A 14,616-nucleotide genomic window follows, 5' to 3' on the forward strand; every position below is an offset into this window, starting at 1 on the left:
TCTTTGCCACAGTGTCGGGCGCAGTGCCAGAGAACTGACTACTATGGCTTTCCTCTGGTAGGTCATCGACCCCCCCCCAGCAGTATCCAAGACGGTATACTTATTGCTGAGGGGAATGCCCACGGGGGATCTCTGCACTCTCTGTCTGTTCCCTTTCCTCCCCCTAACTGTAACCCATCTATCCTTGTCCTGAGCCTTAGGAGTGACCAACTCCCGGTAACTCCTCTCAGTTACCCCCTCTGCACCCCGAATGATCCGTAGTTCATCCAGCTCCAGCTCCATTTTCCTAACACAGGTTTCGAGGAGCTGGAGTTGGGTGCACTTCCCGCAGATGTAGCCAGCGGAGACGTGTGCCATGTCTCCCACCTGCCACATTCTGCAGGAGGAGCAAGCAACTGCCCTAGCATCCATACCCCACTTATCTGAACACCCACTCAGTACTAAAGTAGAAAGCTTAGTTCAAGTTGCTATAAAATTAATAACAAACTTATATTCAATAGAGAAAGTTTAGAATGAACCTTACCTTACCTTATTAACTAGGTTAGACGAGGAGGGTGGGTGGGAGACATTTACAGTTGTAGAGTCTCGGGTTTAGCTGCCTTGCTGATGTATATGGTCACTGCTTTCCTTCCTGGCTGTCCCTCTGGTTCTCGTCACTTCCTCCGCTGCTCCCGCTCCTTCTGTGAAAAAGAAAACACCGCTGCCCGCTACCGGTAAGTAATTTTAAAAAACTGCCTTACCTTAGCTGCAGTCTTCCGGGTTAAAAAACTGCCTTACCTTAGTCTTGTTCGCGTGTGTTTCTGCCAAGTGTTCCAATTGCCTCCCACAGGCCAAGGATGAGCAGGCTGAGTGGATTGGCCATGTTACATTGCATCGTAGTGCCTGGGGATGTGAAGGCTATGTGGATTAGCAATGGTAAATGCGGGGTTAGGGGTGTTGAGTGGGATGCTGTTTGGAGGGTCAGCGCAGAATCAATGGATCAAATTCCCTCTTTGTGCTCCATAAGAATTCTAAGATTCCATTGTAAATCTGTCAAAAATCAGTCCAGCTCCCCCTCGTGGGCTTTTTTAAACAAATTAAAGTGTAGCCATTGCTGGAATGTAGGCACTGAGAAAGCTCCCATAAAAAGTAATGTGCTTATACTAGAAACATTTTCAAAATGTTGTTTGAGAACTTCATTGCTCTCCTCTCCCTATTTATGTCAGAACCCTGTCTCCATCCCCCTTTTTTGATGAAGGTTCTAGGCCTGAAACGTCAGATGTTGTGCTGCTATGATGCCGCTTGGCCTGCTGTGTTCACCCAACCCCACACTTTGTTATCTTGAATTCTCCAGCATCTGCAGTTCCCATTATCTGATACAATTTTAACCTCACTGTGGAGCCTCTTCCAGCGATCCCTGACACGAAGAAGTTACCCACCTCCCTCCGGACAAACCTCAGGGGCTCTCTCTCCCACTGATCCATCTTCGATCCACCTCCCCCTCTCTCCCTATTTATTTCAGAACCCTCTCCCCGTCCCCCTTTTCTGATGAAGGGTCTAGGCCTGAAATGTCAGCTTTTGTGCACCTAAGATGCTGCTTGGCCTGCTGTGTTCATCCAGCTCCACACTTCGTTATCTCCTTTTCAAAATAGTTTTTGTTTTGGTCAGACCCATCTGTACAGGCAGATGGGGCTTAAATTTACCATTTAATTAAAAGACCGTGACAGTCCAGTGCATGTAAATACTGTATTTGGGGGTCAGCCTCATTCTATTTTCTTGGTTTCAAGTCCTGGATTGGTGACTGAAGCCAGAACCTTGTGTTTCTGAGGTGAATGTGTGACCAACTAAGCCATGGCTGACACAAGTCTAATGAAAGTGAGAAACCTTCATTGTGCTGAATGAGATTGTATGATCTGATAGTATCACTGATTTTTATTACAGATATTGCACACCGCAGATGATAGCTATTAGGAATTTTAATTGTAGCTGTTAGTTGGGAGGACCTGAAGAACAATGTTGGAGAAAATTTGTGTTAACAAGATCTTTTTAAAGAGGCTGACCACATTTCTTACTCTTCAATACCCACATAATTTATTTTAATGGATGCATTGCAAGCAATCAAACTAAAGCTTTTACCTCTGTTTTACTTAATTTCTGTACAGGTGGCCACACCTCCTTCCTATTTTGGATCAGAATTATGCTGCCAGAAAGATTACGGATGCCATTTTACGGGATGAAGTACTACTTGTGATGCCACGAAGTCTATACTTTATGCTTGCAATTAAGAAGTAAGTATAATTTATCTCTATCTGTGGTAGTTCTGAAATTCTGTTATCTTTTAAACAGTCTTGTGTTTTGAATGTTATTAAACACACTTGTTTAATATAGGTTTTTAACATGAACCTAATATGTAAAAGAAAAATGCTGTATGACAAACAAGTAGTAGTGAAACATATTTTTTTAAGCACTAGTTTGACCAACTGTGAGAAAAAGCATCACATTGTTACTAACATGATTCCCACATGTCAATATTGCAGGTAGAATCATAAAATCCCTTTAGTATGGAAACAGGCCTTTGGCCTAATAAGTCCACACTGACCCTCAGAGCATCCCACCCAGACCCATCCCCATGTAACCCATCTCATCTACACATCCCTGAACATGACCGGCAATTTACCATGGCCAATCATCTAGACTGCACATCTTTAGATTGTGGGAGGAAACCAGAGCACCCGGAGGAAACCCCCACAGACCCAGGGAGAACGTGCAAACTCCGTACAGACAGTTGCCCGAGGGTGGAATTGAACTTGGGTCCTTGGTGCTGTGAGACAGCAGTGCCAACCACTGAGCCACCGTGTTGCCTAGGAATTCCCGTGCTTGTGTCTGCTTGGCCTATCCCATGATCCTGGTGTTGTCACAATCAAACTGGTGGTTCTCCTTTATCCACGTGGATGGAAATGACTGAGTGTTAGTCATGTCTTTTTGCCGCTAGTTGATTAGCATGGGAATTCCTAGAGGCCTGGTTCTCCACAATGAAGGCCATCAAACACAGAGCTAGACCCTATATATACTCACTGTGAAGGAACACCGGAAGTGAGGTAACCGAATTCAACAGACACCAGAGTTTAAATAATGGGCAAGAAAACACATCAGCACTTCATTGGAGGCCGCACTGATGATGTTACCCATCAGGGTAATGAAACGCTGGTGGAACAATGAGTGAGTTCAGCGAGCCAACGACAGCATCCACAACCCGAGCTGCAAATCTCCTCAAAAAACCTTAGAGACCCCTAAGGAATTGTTATAGTCCATGGTGGAGGGTGTGGTTTTTTAAAGCAGTGATTAGAAAGTCAGTTCAGTTTTGTGCTGGATGGTATTCAGCATTGAGTGTTTCTTAAGGGGTCACTCATTGCAGAATACCCAGCTTCTGAACTGTTCCTACACCCACAGTTTTTATTTGGCTGGTACACTTAAATATCTGGTCAGTGATGACCACCAGAATATAGTTGATGAGTCATAGAGCTGTACAACACGGAAACAAACCCTTCAGTCCTATTCGTCCATGCCAACCAGATATCTTAAATTAATGAAGTCCATCTTGCCACCATTTGGCTCATATCTTCGAAATCCTTCTAAATGATGTAATTGTATCAGCCTCCACCACTTCCCCTGGCAGTTCATTCCATATGTGCACCACCCTCTGCATGGAAATAGTTGCCTTTAGATCAGGGGATAGGCATATTAGAAATGTGGAGCTTATTCAAGGAAAAGCTCCTGTGTGTCCTAGGTAAGTATGTACCTGTCAGGCAGTAAGGAAGCTGTAGAGCGCGGGAGCCGTGGTTTACGAAGGAGGTGGAATCTCTGGTCAAGAGGAAGAAGGCGGCTTATGTTAGGATGAGATGTGAAGGCTCAGTTAGGGCACTTGAGGGCGACGAGGTAGCCAGGAAAGACAAGAGAGAGCTCAGAAGAGCCAGGAGGAGACATGAGAAGTTGTTGGCAGATAGGATCAGGGTAAACCCTAAGGCTTTCTATAGGTATTTTAACGAATAAAAGAATGACGAGAGTAGATTACGGCCAATCAAGGATAGTACTGGGAAGTTGTGTGGAGTCAGATGAGATAGGGGAAGCGCTAAATGAATATTTTTCAACAGTATTCACTCTAGAAAACGACAATGTTGTCGAGGAGAATACTGAGATACAGGTTACTAGACTAGTGGGATTGAGATTCACAAGGAAGAGGTATTAGAATTCTACAGAGGGTGAAGATAGATAAGTCCCCTGGGCCGGATGGGATTTATCCTCTGATCCTCTGGGAAGCCAGGGAGGAGATTGCCGAGCCTTTGGCATTGATCTTTAACTCGTCATTGTCTACAGGAATAGTGCCAGATGACTGGAGGATAGCAAATGTGGTTCCCCTGTTCAAGTAGGGGAGTAGAGACAACCCTGGAAATTAGAGACCAGTGAGCCTTACCTCAGTTGTTGGTAAAGTGTTGGAAAAGGTTATAAGAGATAGGATTTATAATCATCTGGAAAAGAATAAATTGATTAGGGATAGTCAGCACGGTTTTGTGAAGGGAAGGTCGTGCCTCACAAACCTTATTGAGTTCTTTGAGAAGGTGACCAAACAGGTAGATGAGTAAACCGGTTGATGTGGTATATATGGATTTCAGCAAGGTGATCGATAAGGTTCCCCACAGTAGGCTATTGTACAAAATGCGGAGGAATGGAATTGTGGGAGATATAGCAATTTGGATCGGAAATTGGCTTGCTGAAAGAAGACAGAGGGTGGTAGTTGATGGGAAATGTTCATCCTGGAGACCAGTTACTAGTGGTGTACCGCAAGGGTCGGTGTTGGGTCCACTGCTGTTTTGTCATTTTTATAAATGACCTGGATAAGGGCGTAGAAGGATGGGTTAGTAAATTTGCAGACGACACTAAGGTTGGTGGAGTTGTGGATAGTGACGAAGGATGCTGTAGGTTGCAGAGAGACATAGATAAGCTGCAGAGCTGGGCTGAGAGGTGGCAAATGGAGTTTAATGCAGACAAGTGTGAGGTGATGCACTTTGGTAGGAGTAACCGGAAGGCAAAGTACAGGGCTAATGGTAAGATTCTTAGTAGTGTAGATGAGCAGAGAGATCTCGGTGTCCATGTACACAGATCCTTGAAAGTTGCCACCCAGGTTGACAGGGCTGTTAAGAAGGCATACAGTGTTTTAGCTTTTATTAATAGAGGGATCGAGTTCCGGAACCAAGAGGTTATGGTGAAGCTGTACAAAACTCTGGTGCGGCCGCACTTGGAGTATTGTGTACAGTTCTGGTCACCGCATTATAAGAAGGATGTGGAAGCTTTGGAAAGGGTGCAGAGGAGATTTACTAGGATGTTGCCTGGTATGGAGGGAAGATCTTACGAGGAAAGGCTGAGGGACTTGAGGCTGTTTTCATTAGAGAGAAGAAGTTTGAGAGGTGACTTAATTGAAACACATAAAATGATCAGAGGGTTAGATAGGGTGGATAGGGAGAGCCTTTTTCCTAGGATGGTGATGGCAAGCACGAGGGGGCATAGCTTTAAATTGAGGGGTGAAAGATAAAGGACAGATGTCAGAGGTAGTTTCTTTACTCAGAGTAGTAAGGGAATGGAACGCTTTGCCTGCAACAGTAGTAGATTCGCCAACTTTAGGTACATTTAAGTCGTCATTGGATAAGCATATGGACGTACGTGGAATAGTGTAGGTTAGATGGGCCTGAGATCGGTATGACAGGTCGGCACAACATCGAGGGCCGAAGGGCCTGTACTGTGCTATAATGTTCAATGTTCTATGTTCTATCCCTTTTAAATCCTTCCCCTCTTACCTTAAACCCATGCCGTTTGGTTTTGGACTCTCCTACCTGGGGAAAAGATCTTGGCTATTCACCCTATCCATGCCCAGATGCTTTTATAAACTTCTATAAGATCACCGGGATTTCAGTGATTTTTAGTAGTATCAAGAAGAGATGATTAGACTCTTACTTGAGCTGGTCATGCCTGGCATTTCTGTGGCATGACTAACATTCCTGGTCACTTATCAGCTCAAACCTAAATGTGGTCCATATCTTGCTGTGCGAAGCCATAGGTTTGTTTTTTTTTGTTTAAGGAGTTGATGAAAATAAGCTTCACTACCTTTTGAAGAGTTTCCTATTTATAATCTTATTTACTTGTAGGGTATTAAATTCTGGGCTATCAATTTATGAGAAGATTTAGCTATTCTTGAGCAGGTTTAGGTATGGCAAACACGTGTGGCAAAAAATCAAGAAGCATTGTTTTCATTGTTCTTAGAGCATATCTAACTATTCAAATGCAATTCTAGGTTCAATCCCAAACAATGAAACATGGTCACTAACTGAATAAGGTTGAAAACCTTTAGTGGCCAACAGGCTTTCCAGTCATCCAATACAGAATAAGTAGAAACCTGAATAAGATTTCAGGATCTACATATTAGTACCACTACATATGGAACAAGAAAGGTTATATATAAATATTTGGGTAGCTCATAACTACACAAATTTTGGTCTGCATTTTAAAATGACCATTGTCTGGAAATGTGACAAAATTAGTGAGATGGACTTTGGAGCCAGAAGCAAACTAACAACTTTATTTAAACGTCTGTGGCAAGTGCTACCTACGAAGATGTAGCAGTCTGTTGTGTGGATTTCCTCTTTTCCAATGCTAATTTGAATCTGCCAGTAAAGTGGGGGTTCTCCAGGTGTGCAAAAGCAGTGATATCATCAGACAGGAAAAGCAGCCAATCACATTAAAGTGCTATCTTTAACAATATCACTAAACCACTGAACTGTATCACTCTGGTTTCTGTAAAACTTAATTAAATGATTGTGACACACATGGGATTAAGACAGCAAGTACAATGACATAAACATTTATAAATTTTAAAAAATGGAATCACGGAGTATGTAATCATTCAGAAATGCAACTTGTAGTTTCTGGCTCAAAGACCATTTATCTCTATTCATTTGAGATGTAGATGATGCTAGCTGGCCAGCATTTCTTGCCCATCCCTAGTTGCCCTTGAAGGTGGTGGTGAGCTGCCTTTTTGAACCGCTGCAGTACTTCTGCAGACCCACAATGCTAGGAGGGAGGAAATTCCAGGAATTTGACCCAGCGACAGTGAAGGAATGGCAATATATTTCCAATTCAGGATAGTGAGTGACTTGGAGGGGAACTTGAAGGTGGTGATGTTCCCATATGTCTGATGCTCGTTCCCTTTTAGATGGAAGCGGTTGTGGGTTTGGAAGGTGCTGTCCAAGGATCTTTGGTGAATTTCTGCAGTGCATCTTGTAGATAGTCCACACTGCTGAGCATTGATGGTGCAGGGAGTGAATGCTTGTGGTCGCAGTGTCAATCAAGCGGGCTGCTTTATCCTGTATGGTGTCAAGCTTCTCTAGTGTTGTTGGGGCTGCAGTCATCTCGCCAAGTGGGGAGTATTCCATCACACACCTGATTTGTGCCTTGTGGATGTCGCACAGGCTTTGGGGAGCCAGGAAATGAGCTACTCGCCACAATATCTGTAGCATCTGGCCTGCTCTTGTAGCCACTGTGTTAATGTGGTGAGTCAAGTTGAGTTTCTGGTCAATGGTAACCCCCGGGATGTTGATAGTGGATATTCAGTGATGGTAACACCATTGAATGTCAAGGTATTGTGGTTAGATTGTCTCTTATTGGTGATGGTCATTTCCTGGCATTTGTGTGGTGCGAATGTCACTTGCCGCTTCTCAGTCCAAGCCTGGATATTGTCCAAATCTTGTTGCATGTGAACATGGGTGGCTTCAGTATCTGAGGAGTCACCAATGGTGCTGAACATTTGTGCAATCATTGGTGAACATCCGCACTTCTGACCTTTATGATAGAGGGAAGGCCATCGATGAAACAGCTGAAGATGTGGGCCTAGGACACTAGCCTGAGGAACTCTTGCAGAGATGTCCTGGAGCTGAGATGATTAACCACCAACAATCACGACCATCTTCCTACGTGTCAGGTATGAATCCAACAACCGGAGAGTTTGCCCCCGATACCCATTGAATTTGGGTTTGCTAGGGCTCCTTGATGCCACACTGGCAAATGCAGCCTTGATATGAAGGGCTGTCACTCCCACCTCACCTCTGGAATTCAGCTCTTTTGTGCATGCTTGAACCAAGGCTGTAATGAGGTCAGGGGCTGAGTGGCCCTGTCGGAACCCGAACTGGGCATCGCAGAGCAGGTGCTGCTTGATGGCACTGTTGATGACACCTTCCATCACTCTACTGATGATAGGAGAGGAGACTGGGGTGGTACGTAGAACTTAGAACGTAGAACAGTACAGAACAGAACAGGCCCTTCAGCCCACGATGTTGTGCCGACCATTGATCCTCATGTATGCACCCTCAAGTTTCTGTGACCATATGCATGTCCAGCAGTCTCTTAAATGACCCCAATGACCTTGCTTCCACAACTGCTGCTGGCAACGCATTCCATGCTCTCACAACTCTCTGTGTAAAGAACCCGCCTCTGACATCCCCTCTATACTTTCCTCCAACCAGCTTAAAACTATGACCCCTCGTGTTAGCCATTTCTGCCCTGGGAAATAGTCTCTGGCTATCAGCTCTATCTATGCCTCTCATTATCTTGTATACCTCAGTTAGGCCCCCTCTCCTCCTCCTTTTCTCCAATGAAAAAAGTCCGAGCTCAGTCAACCTCTCTTCATAAGATAAGCGCTCCACTCCAGGCAGCATCCTGGTAAACCTCCTTTGCGCCCTCTCCAAAGCATCCACATCTTTTCTATAATAGGGCGACCAGAACTGGACGCAGTATTCCAAGTAAACTGGCCGATTGGATTTGTCCTGCTTTTTGTGTACAGGATATACTTGGGAAATTTTCCACGTTGTCGGCTAGATACCAGAGTTGTAACTGTACTGGAACAGCTTGGCTACAGAAGCGACAAGTTCTGGGGCATAGGTCTTCACTACTATTGCCATAATGTTGTCAGGGTCTGCAGCCTTTGCAGTATCCAGTGTCTTTAACCATTTCTTGATATCATGTGGGGTGGATTGAATTGGTTGAACACTGGTATTTGTAATGCTGGAGACCACTGGAGGAGGCCGAGATGGATCATCCGATCGGCACTTCTGGCTGAAGATTGCTGCAAATGCTTAGCCTTATTTTTTGCACTAATGTGCTGGGTACTTCTGTCATTGAGGCTGGGGATATTTGTGGAAATGCCTCCTCCAGTGAGTTGTTTAATTGTCCCCCATCATTCAGGACTTGATGTGGCATGACAGCAGAGCTTAGATCTGATCCACTGGTTGTGGGATCACTTCCTGCTTATGTTGTTGGTGTGCCTAGTAGTCCTGTTTGGCTTCACCAGGTCAAAACCTCATCTTCAGGTATGCCTGGTGCTGGTCCTGGCATGCCCTCCTGCACCTTCCATTGAAACAAGCTTGTTTCCCTGGCTTGACGGTAATGGTTGAGTGGGGGGTATGTCAGGCCATGAGGCTACAGATTGTGCTGGACTGCAATTCTGTTGTTGGCTCACAGCGCCTCATGGATGCCCAGCCTTGAGTTGCGAGATCTGTGCAAAGTCTGTCCCATTTAGCACAGTGATAGTGCCACGTAACACATTGGAGGTTGTTCTCGATGTGAACGCAGGACTTCACCTCCGCAAGGACTGTGCAATGGTCATTCTTGCCAATACTGCCATGGACAGATGCATCTGCAGCTGGCAGATTGGTAAGCATGAGGTCAAGTATGTTTTTCCTTCCAGGTTCCCTCACCACCTGGCACTGACCTCGTCTAGCAGCTATATCCTTTAGGACCCGAGCAGCTCGATCAGTAGCACTGCTGCCAGCCATTCTTGGTGGTGCACATTGAAATCCCCCACCCAGAGTACATTTTGTGCCCTTTACCATTCCAGCGCTTCCTTGAAGTGTTGCTCACCACTGAGGAGTACTGATTCATCAGCTGAAGGAGGACAGTATGTGCTAGTCAGCAGGAGGTTTCCTTGCCCATGTTTAACCTGAAGCCATGAGGCTTCAAGGGGTCCAGAGTCAATGTTGAGGACTCCTTAGAGCAACACCCTGCCGTTCATATCATTTTGTCATCACTTCTGCTGGTACTGCCCTGCCAGTGGGATAGGACATATCTGGGGATGGGGAAGGTGGTGTCTGGGGCATTATCTGTAAAGTATGATTCTGTGAATATGACTGTCAGGCTGTTGCTGGACTTGTCTGTGAGACGCTGTCCCAATTTTTGGCACTAACTCCCAGGTGTTAGTGAGAAAGATTTTGCAGGGTCAACAGAGCTGTTTCTACCATTGACCTCAGCATCAAAAAAGACACTGCCAGGTGATCTGTCAAGTTTTATCTGAGACTTTGTAGTAATTGGTACAACTGAGCTGCTTGCTGGGCCATTTCAGAGGGCACTTGAGAGTCAACCACATTGCTGTGGGTCTGGAGTCTCATGTAGGCTAGACCAAGGGAGGGTGGCAGATTTCCTTCCCTGAAGGGCATCAGTGAACCAATGAGTTTTTCTGACAACCATTTCATGGTGAGCAGTAGATTCTTAATTATTGAATTCACGTTCCACTGTCTGCCATGGTGGAATTTGAGCCCAGGTCCCCAGAACATCAGCTGGGTTTGTGGATTAATAGTCTAGTGATACCACCACTAGGCCATCGCCTCCCCTGGAGTGATTAGAAATTTAGTACTTCACTTAACCCAGTTAGATCTCAATCAACAAGTTTCTACCTTTTTAAGGTTTTTTAAACAGTGATTAAAAATGCAACAATATATGTTATCAGCAGCTCCAAAACTTTTCTAACTGCATTTTGGAGTGGGCTTCTAAAACCTACCCATTGGAGAAGCACACAATCACTGGTAATAACAAGGGATTTCCTTTATTAACTGTACAAATGTGGACTCCAGTAAACACTCAGTTTTGGATGAATAATAACACCTAGAACCGACAATTTCACCATTGTTACTATTACAAAATCCAGGCTATTATGCAGCATTCCACAAAGCCCACATGATTTGAAGACCCAAACAGAGTGAATAGGACTAACCATTGTACCTTTTATCGTCTAATGGTTATATCGAATTTAAAAATTGCCACCACAAGAGAGAAGTGAAATAGTCTACTTTGTATTAATACTTGTACTCACCTCTCATGTTTGATCTCAATCACTGATGAAACGTGCTTATCCTAATCTGCATTTTAATGCTGTATCTAACTGCTCTTGAGTAGGAGGAAAAACTTTGATGTGCAGATTGTGTTTGATGTATGATGTTAAGATAATGGCTGCTCAGCCAAGTAGAAGTGTGTAGAAGGCACAAGCCATGTCCAACAATTCTTGAGACATTGACTATTACTAGTCACCCGAACTGGCTGACAGTTGATTTGAAATGGAACTGTCAGCATGATTATTTTTATCAGAATACTTAATTGATCATCCAGTCTGTCAAATAAACCAGAAACATTTGGGTGCCCAAAGTCTGACTGGTGGTCGCTTGGCCATATTTCTTGAAAGCAAGTGTTCTACAGCTGTTCCATTTTGTGCCTCTCTTCAGGTGACTGTATACTAATACTCTGCTTCTTTGAACTCCACAAGTAGAAGTTAATCTTTGTTCTTAGCCAACAGCTACAGTCTGTTCACAGTAGATTGAAAACATATGAACAGTTTATTTTGTATCTACATTAGTTCCTTACTGAAGCCAAATTTAGTGGGATACCAATGTTTTATATAGCAGAATGGATATATCTATTCTTTATGAACCTGTATTCTCATCTGCGTGCAGCCCTCCTGCAACTTGCAGAAATATGTTTGTTTTTTCAAACTCTTACTGCTTTCTCACAAATGCAACTATGTAGAGCACCAAAATTATTACAAAGCTTGACTGAACACTCCCCTATAAAGGTGATTTTGGATGTTCACTGACACTTGGGCTCATTGCTACCAAAGAAAAGGATAGATAATGATTCTTTGGCTTCAGGGCTATCATGCCAGAACCTCCGGACTTGATAGTCTGCTCCCCACAGTCACCATTGCTGCCTCAGCAGGGGTGACTGTACCCTAATTTGAATTCTATGGGCAATTGAAGTTTTGCCCCCTAAGATTTGCAAATTTCTAGTGTTCCCACTGTTATGAATGTCATCAAGATATAATACCATTGTAAAACCTTTCAATGACCACCACATTATGATGTTTCTTTTTTTTCATCCCATTGAACTCGTTTATTGCTGTTAATGTTATTTTGTATAACAGTATAGTGAAGCTTCCTCAATACAGCCGTTGCTGTCTAGTCAGTAATTAATTGATAGAATTTTTTTGGGATAACTCACATCAAGTCCCATTCACCTATCAGCCTAGTCCTAGTTAACCCCTATTTGGCTCTCAATTCAAATGCACAGTTGAAAATGCTTATCCTTATTTTCGGAACTCCCCATGGCCTTAGTCCTCCCTTGTTTCTGTAACTTCTAATAGCTCTGCAACCCCAGTGCTCCTCCACATCTTGCCACTAGGACACCCCTGGTTTCAATCTGTCCATTGTTGACAACTATGCATTCGGCTTCTTGGATTCTAAATTCTGAAATTCCCTCCCTAAACCCCTCTATCCATGACTTCTGTCTTTTAAGATGCTCTATAAAACTTACCCTGCTCACCATTGCTAGTTTCTCCTTATTGAACCTTTCCAGGAAAAGTTCCTTGTTCAAAAACAAAGTTGCTGGTAAAGCTGAGCAGGCACGGCTGTTTCTGTGAAGGAGAAAACAGAGTTAATGTTTCAGGTCCGGTGGCCCTTCCTCAGAACTGATGGTGGCTGGGAAAACATCACTTTATATGCAGAAAATAGGGAGGTGGGTGGGGCAGGGAGTAAATGATAGGATAGAGCCCAAAGAGAAAGAAAGACAGTTGGACAGACAGGACTTGCTAACAATCAGGCTGGGAGGGTGAATAGTTGTTAATGGGGACTGTAGATGACTAACAACAAGGCATGTGTTATGGCAGGCTATGTGATAATAAGGCCTGGTGTGTGGGGTGGGGGCGCTGGGACATGAGAGTTTTAGGCCCTAAAATTATTTAACTCAATATTGAGCCCAGAGGGCTGCAGGGTCCCTAAGCGGAAAATGGGGTTGTGTTCCTCCAGCTTGCGTTGGGCTTTGGAGCACCACAGCAACCCAGAGACTGAGATGTTGGCCAGGAAGCAGGGTAGTGCATTGAAGCGGCAGGCAACAGGCTGTTCAGGGTCTTTTTTGTGAGCAGATCATTGATGTTCTGCGAAGCGTTCACCAAGTCTACACTTCATTTCCCCATTGTAGTGGAGACCACATTGTAAGCAGCAAATACAGTAGACAGGGAAGTGCAGGTGAAGTGTTTGCTGGTTACAGGGGAAGGTGCCGAAGGGCTGTGGGGAGGTGTTGGGGGTGAAAGAAGTGTGGACCAGGTTGATCCGGAGGGAATGATCCCTGCAGAAGGTGGACAAGGGAGGTGAGGGGAATATGAGTCTGTTGGTGGCATCTTGCTGGAGGTGGCTGAAATGGCATCTGATCTTCTGGATGTGGATGCTGGTGGGATGGTAGGTGAGGATAAGGAGAACCCTATCTCTCTTGCAGGAGGGAAGAGAAGGGGCGAGGAGCCCTGTCAGCAGCAGAGCCCGGGAATCCTTGGTTGAGGAAGAAGGTGGACATTTCAGAGACTCCCTTGTCGAAGTTGGCCTCATTTGAACATATGCAACAGAGACTGAGGAACTCAGAGAATGGGAATGGTGTCTTTACGGGAAGTGGGGATGGAGCTTTATGGGAAGGCAATCTAAATTGAGGCCAATCTTAGGGGCAATAAATAATGGCCCAGCCATCAATACCCACATCCCATGGATGATTTATTTTTAAAGAGCCCTGATTGGCAAATAAGGTTCAAAGGAGTTTCCTCCTGCTCCTACACCCTGCTCTTATTGAGGTTACCTGCAGGTCTGAGGCGTAGAGGGTAGTTTCAAGGGAGTGCCGATGCTGCTTTCAAAGACAGTGGTACATTTACAGAAAGGAATAATTTAGCTAGGAAGCACATTGTGTAGACAGATTCACAAGAGTACAGTCATGGAAGCAGGAGGAGGGTCTAATGCTGGGACAAGATTGTGTAGAATCCACTTGACATTTATCTAAACATACTAAAAGACCATATAATTTTTCCGAAAAAAACTCCTGTTTTAAAAATACAGTTTGAGTTGACTTTGGAGCAAATAAACATATTTCTGTACAAAGCCAGTTGTAAAAACTGACCTTAGGTGAATGCATAATTGCCAAGAATCAACACTGTGTTTGACTGCAGTTAAGAATAAAAAAGTTTAATAATGTTGCACTATCTCTCAAACAAGTGGACAAACTACTGAAACTTTGATTGTTAGAGACAAATATTGTCAATTTTTCACAGATTCCATAAATTACTAGTCAGCCTGTCTTCCATAGAAATGTTAATCAAGATAACTGAAGATCATTAAAAACTGAAAGAACTGTGGGTGCTGTAAATCAGGAACAAAACCAAGTTGCTGAAAAAGCAGGTCTGACGGTAGCTGTGAAGAAAAGTTAGAGTTAACGTTTCAGGTTCTGTACTGAGGAAGGGTC

At 44.2% G+C, this 14,616-nt stretch overlaps 2 protein-coding genes across 3 annotated transcripts in view; both read left to right on the forward strand.

The window, feature by feature from the left end:
• sdr16c5b (short chain dehydrogenase/reductase family 16C, member 5b) overlaps positions 1 to 14,616 on the forward strand; it is a 109,402-nt gene that overhangs the window by 42,200 nt on the left and 52,586 nt on the right. For both annotated transcript variants that reach the window (XM_059646037.1, XM_048529508.2), the window contains exon 5: positions 2,142 to 2,267. In XM_059646037.1, coding sequence (XP_059502020.1) covers positions 2,142 to 2,267 — 126 coding nt within the window. The remainder of the gene's footprint in view (positions 1 to 2,141; positions 2,268 to 14,616) is intronic.
• Positions 7,986 to 14,616, forward strand: part of plag1 (pleiomorphic adenoma gene 1) — a 125,522-nt gene continuing 118,891 nt past the window's right edge. The window contains exon 1 of the mRNA XM_059646035.1: positions 7,986 to 8,005. The gene's annotated coding sequence lies outside the window, so the exon portion shown is untranslated. The remainder of the gene's footprint in view (positions 8,006 to 14,616) is intronic.

The sequence above is a fragment of the Stegostoma tigrinum genome, chromosome 5, assembly GCF_030684315.1.
Source record: "Stegostoma tigrinum isolate sSteTig4 chromosome 5, sSteTig4.hap1, whole genome shotgun sequence".
In the NCBI taxonomy this organism is placed as follows: domain Eukaryota; kingdom Metazoa; phylum Chordata; class Chondrichthyes; order Orectolobiformes; family Stegostomatidae; genus Stegostoma; species Stegostoma tigrinum.